This window comes from Erpetoichthys calabaricus, chromosome 5, assembly GCF_900747795.2.
Source record: "Erpetoichthys calabaricus chromosome 5, fErpCal1.3, whole genome shotgun sequence".
Taxonomy (NCBI): Eukaryota; Metazoa; Chordata; class Cladistia; order Polypteriformes; family Polypteridae; genus Erpetoichthys; species Erpetoichthys calabaricus.
The window spans coordinates 141,097,934-141,118,665 of record NC_041398.2 but is presented as its reverse complement, the minus strand read 5'-3'; the positions used below and the strand labels follow the sequence as shown (position 1 = coordinate 141,118,665).

The window sequence follows — 20,732 nt, the reverse complement described above, 5'->3', positions numbered from 1 at the left end:
GTTTTTTTAACTTAGCTGAATTCAGTTTTGCTTTTGTTTTGTAGCTTCATTTTGGTTTGTTGTTATTTATTTATTTGCAACACCCTCTTGTTTATAGTGGGTGCCACTGTGTATGAGCCTGTATTGTGAGACTGTTCCAAGTTTTTGATATCCAGTATTTAAACTTTACATTTAATATTTAATTAAAATTTCTTCTGTGTGTGCTTACAAAGTAATGCTTACATAATTTATTTCTTCTTACATTTAATTCTAGATTAGTGACTTTTTTCATTTTTACAATTAACTTACCTGAAGCAGCAGTACACATGAGCTGGTGTACAAGCAGCATGTGCGCACATGCCTCTTCTGGCATTAGACTAACTTGTATCAGAGATCTGTTCTTTTGCTGTTTGCTGTCAGGAGTAGCCGTCGGATGAGTAAAAGAACTGACCTATCTCAAGATGAATTTAAAACAGTAAATAATCAAAGTCACAAAGAACCTTTATCTGTTTTAAGACAGACAAGTTCACAAATTCGACAGTGCTTTTCAATGTAAGATTTTTAAAATTTCAAATATTTGTACAACATACTATTTTTGAGATATTTCAACAAAACAAGAACTGCTGCAACATGTTTCCTTGAAGAAGTGTGCCATTTTTCAACAAAAATCGGTCCACTGGGACTCTGTTTCATGTGGGCAGGCAAGACATGCCAATCGCAGTAGGTGCTAAAAAAATTAACCACCCATTTTAGAATCAGTGGACTCCATATTGCCTCACTCTTCCACGCATTAAAACATTTTGATTAAAATTGACCTTAACGGTGTTATTTCAGAGCCGTATTGCTTTGCAAAATTTCATTCATTAATCATAGGAATATATCATTACTTATACCATCTGCATTGATGTATGATGTGTGTACTGTAAGCTGGTCCACAGTTTTCTATCGTTCCAGCTTGTTTATTGTATTTCATTCTTTACTGATCTGCCATAAAAACTTTGACTGGTTACATCCATCCATCCATTTTCCAACACAGGGTCACATGGTTGACTGATTACAATATGCCCTAAACAGTGATGCAAAGCACTGAAAATTTATTTATATCTCTCCAGTCTTACCAGCTGCCAATAAAACAGAATCAATTTTAAGATGCTTTTTCTTTTTACAAATGTGTTAGTCCTACTGTCCATGACCTCTTCCTGGAACTACTCATTCCACATGCCTTACATTGTAATTATCTATTTTCTTGGCCAAATCTATAGTATATGCCATAAATGATGGTGCATTTTATTTTTTGATCTTCTAAAGTGTAACAGGTCTACAGAATTCGTGAGGGAGTCTGAAATACCGTCTGCTTCTAGAAATGGATTTGTGCAGCTTGCTAAAATTTTTGTTTACACTGCTGTGAAATACAACAAATCTTTCAGTAACAGATTTTAAATTACTTTTATTATTATTGAGGAGTATTGGTCTGAGTTTATTAGGAAATAATGTGAGAGTGATGAGAGTATCTGTAGGTATAAGATTAAAAAACAGTGGGAAGGAGAGAAATAGCCCTGGACACCCGTGTCAGCCTGTAGAAATTATTATTATTGCTTGATGGTTTGATTATAGCCTGATTAACCTCACCAGTAGATTTACTTCATTATGCACAGCTTTATTGCAACATTCCCCATCCATTGTTCACACACATCAGTTACTGATGACAACACATCCTTTGCCTGGCACACTGTATATATGTGTGCCTTACCCCACTAACACTTTTCATATCATACATATTACAATGTCTTTCTTTCACTGCCTGCAGTCTTCTTCCTCTTTTGGGACCTAATGAAATTCTACTCCATGTGTTCCAGTCATATGTCATGGACAGGGAATTCAATCAATGCATCTATTTTCTTATATCAAGAAAAACATCTATTTTTGTTTTGTACACAAATAACTTGCATAGTTTCACGATGTTTATAACATTACAATATTCAATTTTGTACATTATTTTATTTACACTTTTCTCATCCACTGTATTTTATTGCGTACTAAAGAGTTGTGGAGAACTGATGTTAACACCAACAACATTAAAAAAGATAAAACAAACCCTGAAAGGCACCCAAGTCCATCACAGATCAAACCCTCATACAGCATCTTGCTTACCATTTTGATGTGAAAAGAAATTAGAGAACCCAGGAAAAGACCACATAGGACAATCTTGCAAAATTGACACAGAGTGCATGAATAGAAGATGAGCTGCAAACTGAACACAGGTCTCTGTGGCTGTGTGGAAGGTGCAGTAATCATCTTTCCAACCTATTTAACCAAATTTCCTGTAACAAATGCTCCACTGATCCATTTCTAAGTCCAATCAGCCCTATTCTCACTCATACAGAATCAGGTCTAATCTGAAAGTACTTGGAAATACACACAGGAAACTACTGCAAACTTAGAGAGAACATATAAACTTCATATAGAGTGATTGGGCCAATGTTTGAATGGAGTTTGCTGGAGCTGCGAAGCAGCGGCCCCAAATTCTGTTAATTGGCAGTTACACGTTTGGCCAGTTCAATTTCTGACATGCAGTATGACTTTTTGTTATTTGTTTTATTAAATCAAATGCAGCACTTATGGTTTTAATTGCTCTTGGTGCACTATAGTAGTAGAAATAATTTTAACTTCTAACTATTCATCCATCCATTTTCTTAACCCACTGATATGAAACAAGGGTATCTGAACACTCATACAGACCAACACAACTAATAAGAAAGAGAGTAAGTCAGTATATGTGATTGATATTAAACAGCAATATTATAAAATAAACCCCAAATAACATTTAATTTCTTGATTTTAAAATGCATTTTTTATATTAAATATGCCAGTTGGTGATACACCAATAGTGTATACATCAATAAAGACACTGATAAAGGCCAAGATTGTGAGTTTGAAAAGAGAAAACTACTATATGCATAGCTGGATCTACCATCAAGGTGACTTGGATGCACACCCTGGGGTGCTACTCTCAAAGGGAGAAAAAATTCCTAGTAACAGAAAAAGTCTACTTTTTCACTGGCATATAAATGCAGTAATCCTCAAATGCAGTACACACCCATATGTCATTATGATCCTCACACTTTAAAACCTATCCAATCAGACCTAAATAAAAAGCTTTTAAAAGAAAAAATGAGTCCTGGTTTGTTGATATGGGTCAGAGCACTTATCTAACATGTCACTTTTATGAGTTTGTATATTTTATGTGTTACCATGCCACAAACAAGGAAAACAAAATCCTGTGAACAATCATTCAACAGGAAAGCCCAATCCCACAGAAAAAAGAAAAATTTGAAATGAGATTTAAGTAAAAAATGCTTTTGTACTGAAAAAAAAGAAAAGAAGAAAATATTAATGATTTAAACAAGTCATAAATGGTGCACTTGAGTCTAGTGAGAGTGACCTTACAGATGGTCAGGATAGGGCTGAGCAACATGCAGTCCCATTACACCAACACAGAAGTGAACAAACAACGAGGTCACGGCTGTACATAAGACACACTAAACAACACCAAACCGAATGAAGGATCCCATTTCCAGCCTTTTATTTTATTTGGTGCAAACTGTTCAGCTACATATTACCTTATTGCCACAAAGTGGCTCAGGTCTTTTAAAAATGTTTTAATGATGTTTGTTAATTGCAATATCAAAAGAAAATTAATTTTCTACAGATGTGATGTTTTTTACATGCAATGCAATATACAAATGAACAAAAAAGAAGACGAAGTTGACCTGATATAAAGGTTTGGATGTTTTTTATACTTCAGTCCGCTGTCTACCTGATTTATTACTTTCATATGTGATGTTCACAGTCTATGAGTATATGCATGTGCCTGATGTGGGTGTCTTTAGTGGACGTAGTGTGTTGGGAGTCTTAATGTAGCCTTGACTATATAAGAGTTGAATAACTGTTGCTTGAGCAGTAGTTGTAGTTGGCACTAATTTTGTTAAAACTTATTAAAAACTTTTGACAATTCATTCTTAGGTTCAAGAATCTTCATTTGATGAACACTCATTTATGCTTGCCTAGATAAACATGCATCTAATGTACTTACCATTAATCCAAAATGTGGTTGACAATGAATTTTTGGATAACAGAAACCTATATTCCAATATTTTCATTTGGAAAAACAACAATGTGTCCCAGCAAATCCAATGTTTGTGAACTGTTACATACCAACTGAAACTTTCCACACCCTGTGGTTTTGGGGGGGGGGGGAGTTATGGGGTAGTTGCACTTTTCTTGTCCACTTTCTCTGTAGATTTTTACATTTAATAATGGGGCAAAAATAATAGCAACAAAATCAAAAGCATTACACTTTTAAACAGCGAGAGCATGAAACACAGTCCAATGAATAGCTGAAACATGACTGCCCTTGGCACTTTCTTCACCCTTTTAGAACTGGTGGGCAATTTACATTTTTTGCTGTCACCTGTGAATGCTTTTAAGTTTCTCCGATGCAGATTCAAAATACGGGGTTGTAATATAGATAATGAACTTTAGATGAAAATATTTAAGAGCCGTAACAGTGAATGTCACAAAGGGAGATTACAAATAGAAAAGAGTTGGTGTACAGTTAAATAGTAAAAGCCTGCAATGTAAAGAAAAAGATGAAAATGTAATACAATTAATAGTTTTGCCACAGTAATTCCCAACCAAATCAATCAACACAAAGATAATAATAATTCATTACATTTATATAGTGCTTTTCTCAGTACTCCACACAGGGAGAAACCGGGAAGCAAACCCACAATCTTTAAAGTCTCCTTACTGCAAAGCAGAAGCGCTACCACTGCACCACCTGTGCACCACCTTCTGGGGCTTGGGGTGTTCCACCACCCCTGCTATTACCTTTATGCTTTTGTGGACTTTGTATATCAAATGCTTAGGCTGTTTTGAATCAGCCTTGCATTATTGTAAGAAGATGTAAAAAGCAGACAGTTGAAATCATAACAACTAAGTGTAGTTTTCTCTATTTTCAAATATAGTTCTAATTAAGGCTTTGCATATTGTGCCCTGGAATACAAGTAATTTCCTGCTGATTACTATCTATGTAATGTTTTCAGAGATGACTAATTCTGAATTCTTTCCTGGAGCTCAGCTGTTGTTGTGGTTGTGATGCTCAGCTCAGAGGCTGGTGGGAGGGGAACGTCTCCCAGGATAGAAACATTATCCTTTCTTGGTTGCTGTGGAGTAGCCTTGCCATGCGAATCAGTGAGCTTAGGTTTGCTACTTAATGCAGAGGATTTGAACAGGACTGTAAGCAGCACATGTTGACTTTAAAAACCACCACAGAAAAAAAAAAACTACTGTCTTTGTATTTAGGCTTTTCTGATGTTACAACTGCTGCATGTCAGCAAATCAAACAAAAATGCATCTTGTTTTTAGGTCTAAGAATGATGCATCATCTGTTACCTGTTCTGAAGAAACTATAGCTGAGCAAGATTATAATACATTATTTCACCACATGAAGGTTTAATGTTCCAAGGATTTTCTGAAAAAAAAGGATTTTTATTTACTGAAGGCATAAAATTTCCACCCTACATTGTTCCTCATGCATGTTGTAACAGCTCCTTTAGTCTATTCATCAGCTGTTCCCTGCTTCACTCCTCAGTTTCGACAGCTTTCAGTAGAGTGCTACAAAAGCAGAGATGCAAATACACAGCAAGGACTAATTATCATTGGGTAAGTGAGATGTATGCCAGAGCTAGACTCTGCTCGACTTGCTGTTAAAAGTGGCAAATTGACAGATTGATTAGACGTTGTTGTATTAATACCTGAAATATGTAATTAGAATTGTACTGAAGTTCATTTAAGATAATTATAAAAGCATTTTATTTTATAATTAATTTCAGTTCACTTATATTACTACTTATGTATAAAGACATTTATATTTCCTGTATTAATATTACATTTTATGTATTATGTTTTAGTAAACCTATTCTATATGAATGGTTATGCTGTCATCACTCAATTTGTTTCTTTTGAATTTATATTGTACTACAGTTAGATTAGTATCTCCACTACAAATTCAACTTAAGCCTTCATGTAAAATAATTATATATTACTATTTATTAAAAAAAGAAATATTTGCATCTAGTAACAGGGACTTAATTTGCATGAAATAGATGTGCAGAATAAAAATGACTCCAAAACCAAGGAACATAGGATGATTTATTAGTGAGAATTGAGCTATACCTGATGTATCATTAACAATGGACCTAATTTATCAGTGGTGGGCAGTCAGTGGCAGATGTCATAATGGACACCAAGATCAGGGTGTCACCTCTCTGTGTCATCATTATGTGGTATACGGAAGATGACTTATCTCTGTAGATGGTGGAAAGTATAGGCACTATGGTGGACTGTAACATTCTCTAAGTCGTTCTGTAGTGTTGTTCTTCTGGATTTCTTAGATCTTTCGAAATGAGTACAACAGCATTTCTTAACCTGTTTCAACTGCATTAGTCTTCTGTAAAATCTGTATAGCACACATATGTAATGAAATGAAATGCCAGGCTGATTAAAAACCAATAACTCTGTTATTCATTTGACTGATAAATGAATCATCAAGACATCCTTATTGTCCTGCAGCAGTGGTTGAAGTGTCCTGAGGTACTTCTAATCTGACCATATTCGGTTCTTAAATTTTCATGGTGAGCTTAATGCTCTTGAGTAATATACATTTTAGAAAAAAATTGTTACAGTTGTTTTAGAAGACTAATGGACTGGAAGTTACTAAATTTAAATAAATTCAAAAGCATTTAAAAAGAGAATATGACATGATGACTTGGTGCCATATTCAGGGTTAGTTTCTGCTTTGCTTTCGCTGCTATTTGGATAGGCTTCAACCCATTGTGACTCTAAATCACTTGCTATTTTATGACCTCACCAAGAATAATTGCTGACCTGCATTTGGTTCAGATTGTGTTACATCTCACCTCAGGTCTATAGTTCGAAGCAGATTAGAAAAATAGACAGAATGATGTAAAAGGCATGTAAATGTATATTTGAAGAATATTGTCACTTTTTAATATACAGTATCAGGCTAACCATCTCATAAATTTGCTCTGCACCTGAAAAATGACAAGAACACCAAGGGTTTATCAACATTTTTTTATATAAAACACAGACAACAGAGATTAACAAGCTAGAACTCAAAAAATAAAAATAAAAAAATACAACGTCTATTAGGGCATTTTCCTCCCAACAAATGAGCCTTCTTTCTAAACTCTCCTTTCTACAAAATTTCTTCCGACCTGATTTGGCTTTCAATCACTTCTGGGCCACATTACTTCCATGATTAGGTAAAGTCCTCTTTGGCTACAGGACCATCAATTAGAAGTACCTCTAACGATCCCAGTGTCCCTGCATCCTTAAAATAACCATTCAAATGCCACATCAGTACAAGAAACAGTTAAACACTTCACCTCTATTTTCTTAAGACATTCAAGCAGTGACTACATTTCAGAGATCACACAAACTAACTATCGCATAACCTGCATTATAGATACATTGAAATTTGAAGATTCCAGATGAAATGAGCAGGATATGCGCTATCATGATGCAGTTAATTTTTTTTTTTTAATAAATGTCAGATGTCACCCAATAAAACCATTCAGTACAGATCACCAGTAGATTATTTTCTTTTCTTTTCATCATTTTTAAATGTAATAGACTTAGGATTAGAGGAATAAATAAGTAGTCTCTTTATTGGAGATGGAAATTCCAAGTGGGTGGCATGGTGGCACAGTGGGTGGAGTTTGCATGTTCTCTCCATGTCTTGGTGTGTGTGTGTGTGTGTACGCCCTGTGGTGGCTGGGATTGGCTCCAGCAGATCTCCGTGACCCTGTAGTCAGGATATAATGGGTTGGATAATGGATGGATGGAAATTCCAAATTCACCTTTTGGATGAATGACTCTAAGTACTCATCATGTAAAACGTTACTTACCTTAATACTTTATTTCATATGCAGGATTTGCAATTTTAAGGTAGAGCTGTTTTCCTCTTCATCAAACTGACCAAACGGTAGCAAAAAAAGTCAGTCAGTCTTCTGAACACCTACTGTTTCCCATCTAACACACAAAAAACCTATTTGCTTAATATTTATAATAATATAAATAATAAATCATTTAATTTATTCAGCTTTCCTATGCTGTTTTGAGTCAGCCAATGGAAATGTTTATTCTAGGTTAGGTTAGCCTTGCCCAATTCTGACAGGCACAGTGAGTTACTCTCCTGATCTTTTAGGGCATTTCCAATCTACCTTCCTTCTTTTTGGGACAACAGGATCCTACCAATCTCTAATAGGACATGTCTCCTTTCATGTGTCATAATAGAGGAATTGTGCTTGCCACGTGTCGGTCATCCAGAGCTCCACTGTCTCAAGTAAAGATTTAGTCACTCATAGCATGTTCAGCATATGCCCTATAGTATCCTAAGGATGTACTACAGGTGTCCCCCCGCAGTGCCTACTATGACTCTTTTAGGGGTGTTACTGATGGGCTCTGTTTTTTGGGACCTTTTGCACAGACAGGTCCTAATTCTCCCGGTGACTCTGATCTGAAAATACTTTGCCACTATTACCAGTGTGGTTTATATCATGTGGCCCCCATAAGTTTCTTTCCTAGTTGCTACCTAGGTGCTACTTCTGCCCCTGCCACTCTCTGAAAAATATTATACAAGTGAACTAGAGACAACAGCAACTGATAATGTTTTACAAAGAGTCTAAAGCAGTGAAGCAATTACCTTGGCCACACTTCTCATTTGGAAGCTTGGTGGTGTTTATTAATTATTTACACTCTTGTTTGTTTTCAGATTATCACTCTCTTCAAGTCGATTCCTCTCACTCATTGAGGCTGTTTTATTAACTCTTGTATTTGTTGTATTTTTGTTTGAAGCCTTGTTTATTGTTTCGCTTATTTTTTGCTGTTTGTTTTTGTACAAATCATTTATTGTTTTGCTCTTTGCTTCGCATTTTTCTCTATTTGGGCAATGGAACCTAAATTATGAGCAAAAGCAGCAAGGAGGCAGCTATGGATGGGATACTGACTGATTTCAGGTAGCAATAATTCTCAACATACTCAGTTGGTCTGGTCAATAATTCTCAACATACTCAGTTGGTCTGGTAGTTTGTCTTTGGACAGTTCTAATGCCCTATTCACTGAAAGAAGCCCAATGCAAACAGGAAGGTAATGTCCCCATTTTGTGCAGATGATAGACCAGCTAGGAACTGGAGAGTTGTGTGTTGGTAATTCTATCAACTGTGACTTCTTGAAATCCAATCAGGAGAAATGGGCGAGATTTGAGGGTGGAGTAGTGGCTCTGAGGCTAAGGATCTGCGCTGGTATCCCGAAGGTTGCCGGTTCGATTCCCCGTCACTGCCAAAAGAGATCCTGCTCTGCTGGGCCCTTGAGCAAGGCCCTTAACCTGTAATTGCTCCAGGGGCGCTGTACAATGGCTGACCCTGCGCTCTCACCCCAAGGGGTATGCGAAAACTACCAAATTCCTAATACAAGAAATTGTATAAGGCGAAATAAAGAACAAAAAAAAAAAAAAAATTCTCTTTGAACTACTAAAATAAATAATATCTTGATTTAAAATAAGTATAATTGTTTTTTTCCTATGTTTGATTTATAATGTGCAATATACGTTACTGAAACATTTTGCTCTTATAGTGCTCTCTGTTAGCAGCTATTTTTAAAATTAATTTCCAAATATACACTACAACACTAAAGAAGCAAAAAATAACATGCTATTTAAGCAGAAGGTCTGTTATCTGTGAGTAGCTGGTGAGGCAAGTAAAAAACAACTGTTACTCATGCTTTATCTGTGCTCTCATTGCTAAATAAATATTAGTACAGGAAAAAGGTGGTTTAAGACAGCTTTACTGTTAAAATAAATAGCTTTGTTTTCTTAATCATATCTAAAATTATAAGTTCACACTATTTGAAGCCAGCAACTTAGAAAAAAATAACCTATATTTACAGTTTATACTTCATAGATAGATGTGATATGTTGAATGGTAAACTGCATTTAGTTAATATCCTTTATAAATAAACTGAAGAATGAGCACTAAATAATAAAAAAAATATGAAATGAAAGAATAATTAATATCTTAATACTGTATGGTTATGAAAAATAATGGTTCAGTGTGACAACAAATTACATTTTTCCTTCAAAGCCATGGACTGAAAATTTGTAAGATTTCCGACTGCTGTAAAATAAGTCATTAGACATTGTGGTCATTGTAAGGAACTGCAAACCTACAAGTTGAAATGTTGGGGCACCAACCCAGTTGTCCCTATTTAATTGAAACAACAGTTCAAACAAAAATGTGTGCTAGCTTGAGGAACCTTTCTCAGCTGATAAAGTCTCTCAAAGTCACGGTGGGAAGGAGCGCCTTCTTGTGGTGCGCTCTAGTAATGAGTAACCCCTCCTTCAGGAAACTGCAGGATCTGTAGTGGCAGGGCCGGAAGGGGTGAAGTCTGTTTCCCTCAGTGGGCATCTTTTTGGAAGTGTGGAGGGGAAAAAAAGAGGGTATGGTTAGTGCTAGTGTCCCTTCTCACTCAAGGTGGAAGAACACACCTCAGAAGAGCCCAGTGGATGATCCACTGATGTGCATATGTGACATTATATTATTTTTTACAGTCTTATATTTCAGTGAGTAAATTATGTGCTATAATGCTCTGTGTTTTTTTATTAATCTCATAGTATCTGAGACATAAAAAAGAAACACAAGTATTTGTAAGTATATATGTAAATATTTGCCTTACATATTGTATTTTCCCCTGTTCTTCACATTTCAGAAAGAGCTTGTCAAAAGGTTCTGATCACCAGTTTATTGAAAGCCAAGCCAACTCTCTTCCTCTTCACTTTACATCACATGTTGTTGGTGCCATTCAAAATTACCAAAGGTATGCCTGTCTTCCCTTTACTTAAATCTAACTGCTAAAATATTCATATGGAATTGAAATGATTTATGTATTGGTTGCCCATGCCTAATTTATATTTTGTTGCAATGGCATGGTTTGCCATGGATTAATGTGCCGAGTTCAAATGGAAGCTATGAGAACAAGGGAAGCATACACCCCTGGGAAAACGTTGTCACCAATAGATGCAGAGTTGGTTTCTTATTTAGCTCAGGTTAACAGAAACTTTTTATATCTAACCATTCAAAATAGGGGAGTTCTGAGGGCAATTACCCTACTATACCTAATGGAACCTTCTTGTCATAATAATGGTTTATTTTAGTACTTAGAGGGACAAATTTTGGGATAGGACAGTATGATCTGTACTGTACTGTAGGTGTTTTCTATACTGTATGTGGATGGATGGCCTTTGTATCTTTCAGGGTCATCTTAAGCTGTTTTAATCTTTAAACAAAGGCACTGACATTAAGAAAAATAGAATTCAATGACATCTAAGAGAGAATAGAGAATAGACAATACATTAATGTACAGGTAGAATTAGCAAACAAAATAGATTGGATACAGTGAAATCACCTAACACTGGGTGACCTAATAACGTAGCTTCCACCATCTTTTACCACCTTCCATTTTGACTATGTTTATATCATATTCTATTCGTTGTGGCAGAACAGAAACATGCGTCACCTGAAATAATGGACCCTGAAATGAAACATGAATGCACAGAAAGAAGCATGAGAAATAAGAGAACAGCTTATCATTGGTTGTAGGTTAGAGGTTTAATGGCTTCCTTTTAACAGATGGTAAATAAATTGAGAGACATTTCTGAACAGCTGCTATAACAGGTTCAGTACACTTCAGAGAGCCCAAATACCCCATCCCATTTTCAGTTTCAAGATATAACTGATTCATGTACAGCTGTCCACTGGTACTGAACTAATGGAACTATAATTGCACTTTTGAAATACAAGCATGAATATTCCCGCTGGATTAATAAGGTTTATCTAATTTAATCTAAAATATTAGTAGTCGATGCTAGTACTTTAGGTCAGGGGTAGGCAACGTCGGTCCTGGAGTGCCACAGTATGTGCAGGTTTTTGTTCCAACCCAGTTCCTTAATGAGAACTCAATTATTGCTGATGAAGCACATATTGCTTAAGTGACATTTTAATGCTTCATTTTAGTGGTCTCGCTTGTTAAGGTTCTCCAACCTTAATTGCTTATTTCAATCTTAAACTGCTGCATTCAGTGTTTTAATTGCTCCTTATTAGCAATAAGATGTAAAACAGGGGTAGGCAATGTCGGTCCTGGTGAGCCGCAGTGGCTACAGGTTTTCATTCCAACCCAATTGCTTAATTAGAAACCAATCATTGCCAATCTCAGACCTTATTTAATTTTATGGCTTGTTAGTCTGTGCAATGTAAGGCTTTTATATCGTAGATTTTTTTCCTTTCCAAGGATATCATCCAAATGATTTGAAGCCTAAAACACATCATTTTCAGTCTGTCACATTTTTCTATTAAGTGTTTTATTAAATCAAACCGTGCATGATGAACACACACAGATGTAATTGGAAAAAAGCTAGCTGGAGAACTGCTGGCTGCTTTGTCTTTTACATCTTATTGCTAATAAGGAGCAATTAAAACACTGAATGCAGCAGTTTTAAGATTGAAATAAGCAATTAAGGTTGGAGAACCTTAACAAGTGAGACCACTAAAATGAAGCATTAAAATGTCACTTAAGCAATATGTGCTTCATCAGCAATAATTGAGTTCTCGTTAAGGAACTGGGTTGGAACAAAAACCTGCACATACTGTGGCACTCTAGGACCGACGTTGCCTACCCCTGCTTTAGGTAATGGAGTTCTGAATAAAACCACCCATCCATTATGACCACAAGTGTCTTATATCAAGGAAACAATTCCCTTCTTTGTCATCCTGGCATTCTACTGGTTAAGAAAACACAACCCAGTCATAGACTGGAAACTACCATATATACTCTTGCTTAAGTTAAGTTGGGGCTTGATTTTACTGTATAATTTCTGGTATTTTATAATGTCGGTCATATAAGTTGAATGCGGAAATCTCAGCCTGTTGATCCAAGAGATTATGATATGCTAATGCCCACCTGAGAGAGTAACCACGGGGTACACTACCTTTATTTTCTATGTATTGTGCCTACGTGACCACACGGTAATACCCAAACTATTCCAATGCAACATTTGCACTGTTTTGTGTTTTTTGTATCTCACACCCTCATACACCTTTATCATAAGAGCATCCCTTATCTACGATGGAGCGTTTGATCAGAAGAAAATATGAAGCTGGTTTTAAATTAAAATTCATTGAAGTGGTGAAGACTGGTGCGAGATTGGAGGAAGCAAGAAGATGTAAAAAAGAAAAATTAAGTGTCATATTTTTGAACAGGTGTATAAATCAGGGTCTGATTTTACGATCAATTTTTTGGGTTTTAAGATTTTAAATTGATTTCTCTCTGTCAATCACAATGCTTAAATCTTTTGCAACCATTTATTTCCTGTTGTTCACAGGCATTTTTTAGAACTTTGGTAATGACATTTTTCATGACATACTAGGTATTAGCTTATATTGATGTTATCCTTATGGTTTCCAGCATCTTGAACATTCATATTAAACAGTTTAGGGATGTTTTGGAACACTTTCACAAAAATAACACCTGAGTAAAATTAGAAAAGTGTGACTTTCACACAGACTCTTTCAGAGTGAAATCTCACAAGTGGGACCGAGTATGGATAAAAGTAATGCTTCTGAAATACTGCACTGGTAGACACCTGAATGTATTAAACAAGTACAGCAATTTGTGAGTTTTGCTAATTACTATTGTTATTTTATTACAAATTTCAGTCCCATTATTGCACATTATTGTAAATTACATCCGTGTCTTCTTTTCAAAAAAATGTACTCATATGGAGCAGAATTACAATGTAGGGGACTGTAAACTCTTAGCTATTACATTAGCTTTGGAAGACTGGAGACACTAGATGGAAGGTGCTCAGCACTTATGTATAATATATATTGGCCATAGAGTCCTTATGTATCTTATGACTGCTTGAAGAATGAATGCCAGACCAGCCCATTGGACACTCTTTTTCAGTTAGTTTCATTTTGCAATTTCTTTTAGACCTGGAGAAAAGAACTGAAAAGCTGATTCTCTCTTATAAAAATTTTACTATGATCAATAGCCACCAAAATAATATTACGACCAAGAAAATTTATAGCCAGTGAGATAATGATCTCCCCTAAGAAGAAATACAAGAACTTTCAAATGTGCAAGCTCCTAGTGGGGTTTTCCACTGGAAAATGATATTGCACGGCATTTTTTGAATGTTGTTTTAAGTTCCTTTTATAAGTATTACTTCCTGTTGGGGGCTTTAAATGCATTTATTATACTTTTAGAATTTTTTTAGTTATTGAAATTTTTTTTGTTTCCTTTCTGTCTCCATTTTGTTATTCCTGGGATGATGCCATTTTGGTTTTGCAGTCATCATGACACATCATCGGTTGTCACGTATTTGATTCCAGTAGCACAAAGCTATAAAAATCAACATATCAGATTCTTCACCATTATATGAGTTTACAGATATTCCAATAAATAACTTTGTGTGTGGTAATCAGTGCTTTTTATTAAAATTTTGAGCACCAGGGGATAAGCATACTTTGGAACTCATACAATGTTATTTTTGTTGGGTAAACATGCATAGAGATATTCACGAGTATGTACTGTACATGTTTGTGATGTTTGTGCATGAACAAAAACAGTGATGGGTACTCCTATTGTTCTTTTATCATCCATCACTGTTGTCAGTACAGTAGACCTTGGGAGTACCATATTAATGATTTTTTTATGTATCACTCCATTTCTAATCAATATTTTCTTTATTGCTGATCGGTTCTCATTTCAGCCCATTAAAAATGTCCCCTAGAGTTAGAGAATTGGTTGATATTTTTATATTTCATCATTTCTGTTTACGTAGTTTTTCCACCTCTGCCATTACAGACAGAGGACCACACTTTGTTTCTTAATTCTGTAGATTCTTCTGTAATAACATCGTTTGTCCCTTAAATTTGTCTTCAGGTTAACACCCTAAATCCAAAGGCCAAATTGAAAGAGTAAAAATTTTTAGTTTTAAGACTAATGGAGAACAGCTCTCCCTTTAGCAGAATTCACCAGCAATACTTTGAATGAATCTTCAATAAATGTGTGTCCCTTTGAATGTATGCTTAGATCTAAGCCTGCTGTAGTAAATATTACATTTATGTCTTTTGCTGCTGTTCCTAGTCTAGCAGAGTACTTTCTTTTCTAAAGTGGAAGACACATGGGAGCAGGTTAAGGAGAACCTACAGATAGCTGCTAAGTGTCAGAAAGCCCCTAAGTTTAGGGTTGTGAGACATCCACATGTGGGTTCTGTCCCATATACTAGCTACGTGGTTCATAGATCCATATACCATTTTAAACATACAGTATTTTAAAACATCCACACTGTTCCAAATATGTTAGCACATTTTAGAATGAATCCTGTGTTACATGTTTCTAGATTAAAACCTTTTAATCCTTATTTTTGGTCAGTCATGCCAGATCACCCTGTTGAATAATAAGTTCACAGGATTTGGATTCTCATTGGAAAGGGACAACTGTTGAGTACCTCATTCACTGGCATGGATATGGTTCTGAAGACTGCTCGTGCTTTTAATATCCCTTGATTATTAAAAGAATTTCATGTTACACACTCAAATAAATGCAACGGTCGGCATTCAGAGGAGGCACTCTTCTCTTATTTTGGGGGGTTTGCTATTTGGAGAATTTACATTGAATATTTTTTTGGTTTCTATATTTAATAGTTAAGTCATGTTTATTTTATTTAATGTTTTTATGGTTGCCACAATGGCATTTTGCTTTCTCCATGGGTGCCATTAGTTTGCTAATTCATTATCAAGATTAAACCATTGGTTCCTAGGGGCATTGTCTCAGAGGGTCACTCATGCTACAGTATAAAAGTTGACGTCAAATTAACTGCGACATCCAAGATTGTGGATGATGTTAAAGAAATCTTTGATTAGCAACGTACTTTGTTTTTAACTCTCGGTTTCTGAACTTTACCTTTGTTTAGACTTTGATTTCTGGTTAGGTTTTTGCTTTATTTGTAGAGAATTCTAGACTCATGACTATTCCTACAGTTTTACAACAGTAAATTATAAAAAAATAAGTCTTTAAAATCGACAAGTCTTTTACCTTTTATAATTAGTCAATGTGTGCTTTCAGCTTCTGTTTGCATTGCCAGTAAAGAAAATGTCTTTTAAGCATTATCAGTAGTTTCCACTCCCAAAATCTAATAGTTAGTTGAACTGTTGTCTCATGTATTTATCTTTTTACTGTGTGCGTATGCACATTACTTTCTTTCTCACTCTTAATTTAGAAAAGATTCAATACCCTCGGACACATGCAGTGGGCAAACTACACTTACAGATCTCAACAATTCTTGGTCTGAAATTCACAGTTATGCAACTTGTTTATCAACAGAAAGAAGCTCAGTTTACTCTTGGAGAGATGATGTAAGTAGAAATAAGTTAATATTGTTTTAAATGTACAAGGAAAATGCTTCTATTTTACATGTAATTATCATTCTCACTATTCTTTTGTGCATGTAGGAATTTGACAAAGTTAACACCCAGAAAATCCGACAGTTATTTTGGGATGTTGATGAGATGTTATTTGAAAGTAAAGTGAGTTCCAGAACTGAAGGCTTGCAAACAGAATGCAAGGAATGGACCACACGGTCACCCCACCTCAGGTAAGAGAGAAAGAGAGATGAAAAATATATTGATTTTACCATTTACTTACTCACTTTGTCAGCATTATTCATATTTTTTATGCCTCCTGTGACTTCTAACTGTTGTCAATTTAATTGCTATGATTAGATGTAGTACTACCTAGAAAGATTTCTAGTAATCCGAACACCATATTCTGCTTGTGTCTAAGTACTAGAATAAGTAGACCATCTATATCTACTGTATTGAATTTGTCATACTTTAGGCAGAAAATGCACACATAGGACTGCAAACAACACAGCCAATTTTTGGCTTTTCATAAACCTTTCTAATGGTTCTTCATGGTCTGAAGCTCCAAACATGTCTGCTTTTGTTCCATACATTTAGCTTACTGTGCCACTCACAACTCTTACTCAGTACTTTGCATATTAAGGCAAGTGTTTACCATGGTCAGTGACGTCTTTAGGACTGCAGTGAAAAAGACCAACAATATACTGTAAATACGCGGTTGCCTACCTGTAGTTTAAAAATGCTTTACAGTAACAATACATTTTGTAAGAAGTAAAATGAATTATGTATTGTAACAAAACCACAATAAAATAGTTTAGCGTAAAAACTATTAATTGAAAAAAAATGATAGGTGATTTTGTTGTTAAAGGGCAGGTGAAAGTCCCTCCACTGGCTTGCTATATGTTCGAGGATAAATTATGTAACAAAATCAAGGACCTTTATCACTGGAAATTGCTTGCTAATCACTAGCAAGCAAAGTAAATGTTTACTGTTAAAAAGATAAGTGGAAAGTACACAAGGACTTCTCTGTAGAGTAATCAGTTGCAGTTTAATACAGATGTTACACCTGGTCATGACACATGAAGCGGCTTCTTACATGGTATCATATTTTAAAGAAATCAAATGCAATTGTCTGGATAGTACTTTGTTATTTCTTGTTATACTAGGATTAATATAAACAAGTTTCTTTAATGCAAAAAATATTTAATGTTATGATCAATAAACATTACCATCAGTAGTTTGTCAACAGTAAGATACACATCTTTAGTAAATGTAATATATATAGTTTTTATTTAAATATCTGAGAATTTGTTTCTTTCAACAATACATTTCATTTTCAACAATACATGCATTTTAGTTTATTTTCAGGCCTCTTCTGCATTTCTATAAAATACCATTTGTGCCAAAATGAAATAAATAATATTATGAAATAAAAGACCAAATGCAAAAGTGCAGAAATATATATTCAGTATATATTATATACTATATATATTATATATAGTCAGTAAATTGTGAAAAAAACTGTCATCTTTTTTTTTAATTATTATGAAATACAATGTCAACATTTTATTATTATTATTATTACAGGATTTATTTCAAAATTGCCATATTTTTAAAGACCATTTTTTTTCACTAAGCGACTTTTCTGAATGCAACATTTGATGCCAGTGCTATTTATTTCAGAATGCCTGTTTTTATGATGGTTTAAGTGTCAATTCAATGTAAATTTAGTACAATGGTCTAAATCTATTCCTATTAGTTAATCATATGCTGCTGATTACTTTTCCTGTATTGTAGAAAGTAGGCTACCAAAGATCTTTAAGTGCTAATTTCCCACATTAAAACTGACAACACATCACGGCAGTAGGATTTGTTATAGTTAGTTTTGCTGATGAAGTAGAGATAATTTAACATATTGCAACCGCAGAATGCAATGGGTGTGTTTATTAAACGATAATTAGCTCCACATTAAAAGCCTAACGACCTAGTTATACATTCTCGGTCAGTGTGTTTATATGCACACACAAAACCGGGATATGATAAGTAACACAGTTAAGACAGAAACCTGGTTTCTTCAAAACCCATTCATTTACATGCAAAAGTTGTACGGAGTTCTGCTTTTGCAAAATGCTCTAAAGTAATGCACTTAAAAAACATGAAACATCATCAATGGCTGCCATGAATTCAAAGACAACACTGGAGCCTGTGTCTCCCAAGATTGTGCTTCCGAGCTTAGCACTATGTTCAGCTCATCAACATAAATTTCACAATTCTTATAGGTTATAGAAGAAATACGTTATAGATGAAACGTCGACGACTAAGTGAAGAAGAAAGAGCAGCGCGGAGAAAAGAGACTCAAAAGCGTTGGAGAGAAAAAAATGCAAAAAAGAAAAGAATAATCTAGGTGCAAATTCAGAAAATAAGGAAAGTAATAATCAGCCCGGAACAAGTGGAATTGAATGAAAACACATCCAAATGGGCTCAGAATTAAAAGACAAAGAGTAAAAGACAAAATAGATCTTCATAAAGACATTCAAAAACGTTGGCACTATACACATGCAGAGAAAGTTAAAGAATATGAAAGCAGGAAAATTAGAAAGTATATAAAAAAGAAAGTAAAGATCGCAGTAGCGCAAACAAATGGAAATTATTACTCGAAAAAAGGGAAAATAATCACCACGGACCAGGTGTCATTAAAAAAAACGCAGGACAAAGCGAGGTCAGAAATAAAATCCATAGAGTAGAAAACAAAGTAAAACGTCATAAAGAGGTTAAAAAACAAAAAAACACATGCAGAGCAGGTTATAGATAATGAAAACAGTGGAATTCAAAAGACTCAAAAAAAACTTAGGAGCGAAACACATGCAGACCAAGATACAGAATATGAAAGCAGAAAAAAACTAAAGTGTCAAAACAAAGAAAGTAAACATCGCATTAGCGCAAACAAAGAGAAATTATTACTTGCAGAAATAACAAAAAGGCGAATAGAGATCAAATATATGGACATAGGTGATATGTCAGAAGTGTGTAAATATTGTAAGGCTTTGAAGTTTAAGTCAGGGAATTTTAAAAACAGGGTTTACCTCACATGCATTTATAGGTTACTTTGCAAAAAAATTATTAAACGCTGATGATGTAGATCGTTTTGACTGTGCTGAAATTCCAAACAGAAAAACCTATCCTGAATTATGGTACAAAGTCATTAAACACATGTCTCACGGACCTCATTTAAAAGATTCAGCATGTTGTGACTTGAAAGATTCCAAATATTGTTTTTAACGAAGTTCTGAAATAAAAGTGAAACTAATGAAATAGCAACAATTCAAAGAAAAAAAAATCTTAAAAGTGTGTATCTGGAAAACCAAACATGGGGGTTGGCGAGCGAAGTGAGCAGGGGGGCAAAGCCCCCTAGTTTTTAAAAAAATAATATCTTGCTGCTGCTCTCGTTCAGTAAATGTAGAAAAATCCACACATGTATTGTTTTTTCCCCTAATACATTTAAATGAAGTATGAAATAGAGCTGCTTAGCTAGCCTTATATTTGAAAATTGGTTTTTGCTCTCTTTTGTTTCTTTTTCAAAAGCACATACTTAATGTTAGGCACACATAGATGTTAATGTTTGTATATTTATTTAATATTATTTGTACCCATATCTACTACTCTTTGTTATTGTAATAGGTACTAATAATCTAAAAATTAAAAATTAAAAGACCAATATCAATTACCAAACAAATTAAAATGGAGAGAAACTTGAGAATAAAATGGATCTGTTTCTTTTAATCAATAGGATAAATACATAACATTTCAGGTTTAAATGTACATTTATTTTATTGGTTTAGAATATATAGTACATATATTCAAAGTAATTTACAAATCACAGGTACAGGATGCCAAATATCAGAGCACCACTGCAGATTTTAAATAAGAGACAGTATCTGCTTAAATTAAACAAGTATTTTAAAGGTTAATCATCATAATATCACAATAAAAAAGTAAGGATTTTAGCCTTACAAATAAAGTGATTTACACAAAAACATACAAGAAAAACTAAACCAAGTATACTGTATTTATTGTTTTAAATGCTATTTCCAGTGATGACTTGGAAACAGCAGTAAGGATTGGGGTACCAATCTGGCAATTTCCTTTAAATGAAAAATTGTAATTGACAAAAGAAACCCAAGCTACAATTGC

The 20,732-nt window shown here is 34.6% G+C and overlaps 1 protein-coding gene across 1 annotated transcript in view; it reads left to right on the top strand.

Moving 5' to 3' along the window:
- Positions 1 to 20,732, top strand: part of fam149a (family with sequence similarity 149 member A) — an 87,304-nt gene that overhangs the window by 26,749 nt on the left and 39,823 nt on the right. Inside the window, exons 2-4 of the mRNA XM_051928548.1 lie at positions 10,828 to 10,935; positions 16,400 to 16,535; positions 16,632 to 16,774. Coding sequence (XP_051784508.1) covers positions 10,828 to 10,935; positions 16,400 to 16,535; positions 16,632 to 16,774 — 387 coding nt within the window. The remainder of the gene's footprint in view (positions 1 to 10,827; positions 10,936 to 16,399; positions 16,536 to 16,631; positions 16,775 to 20,732) is intronic.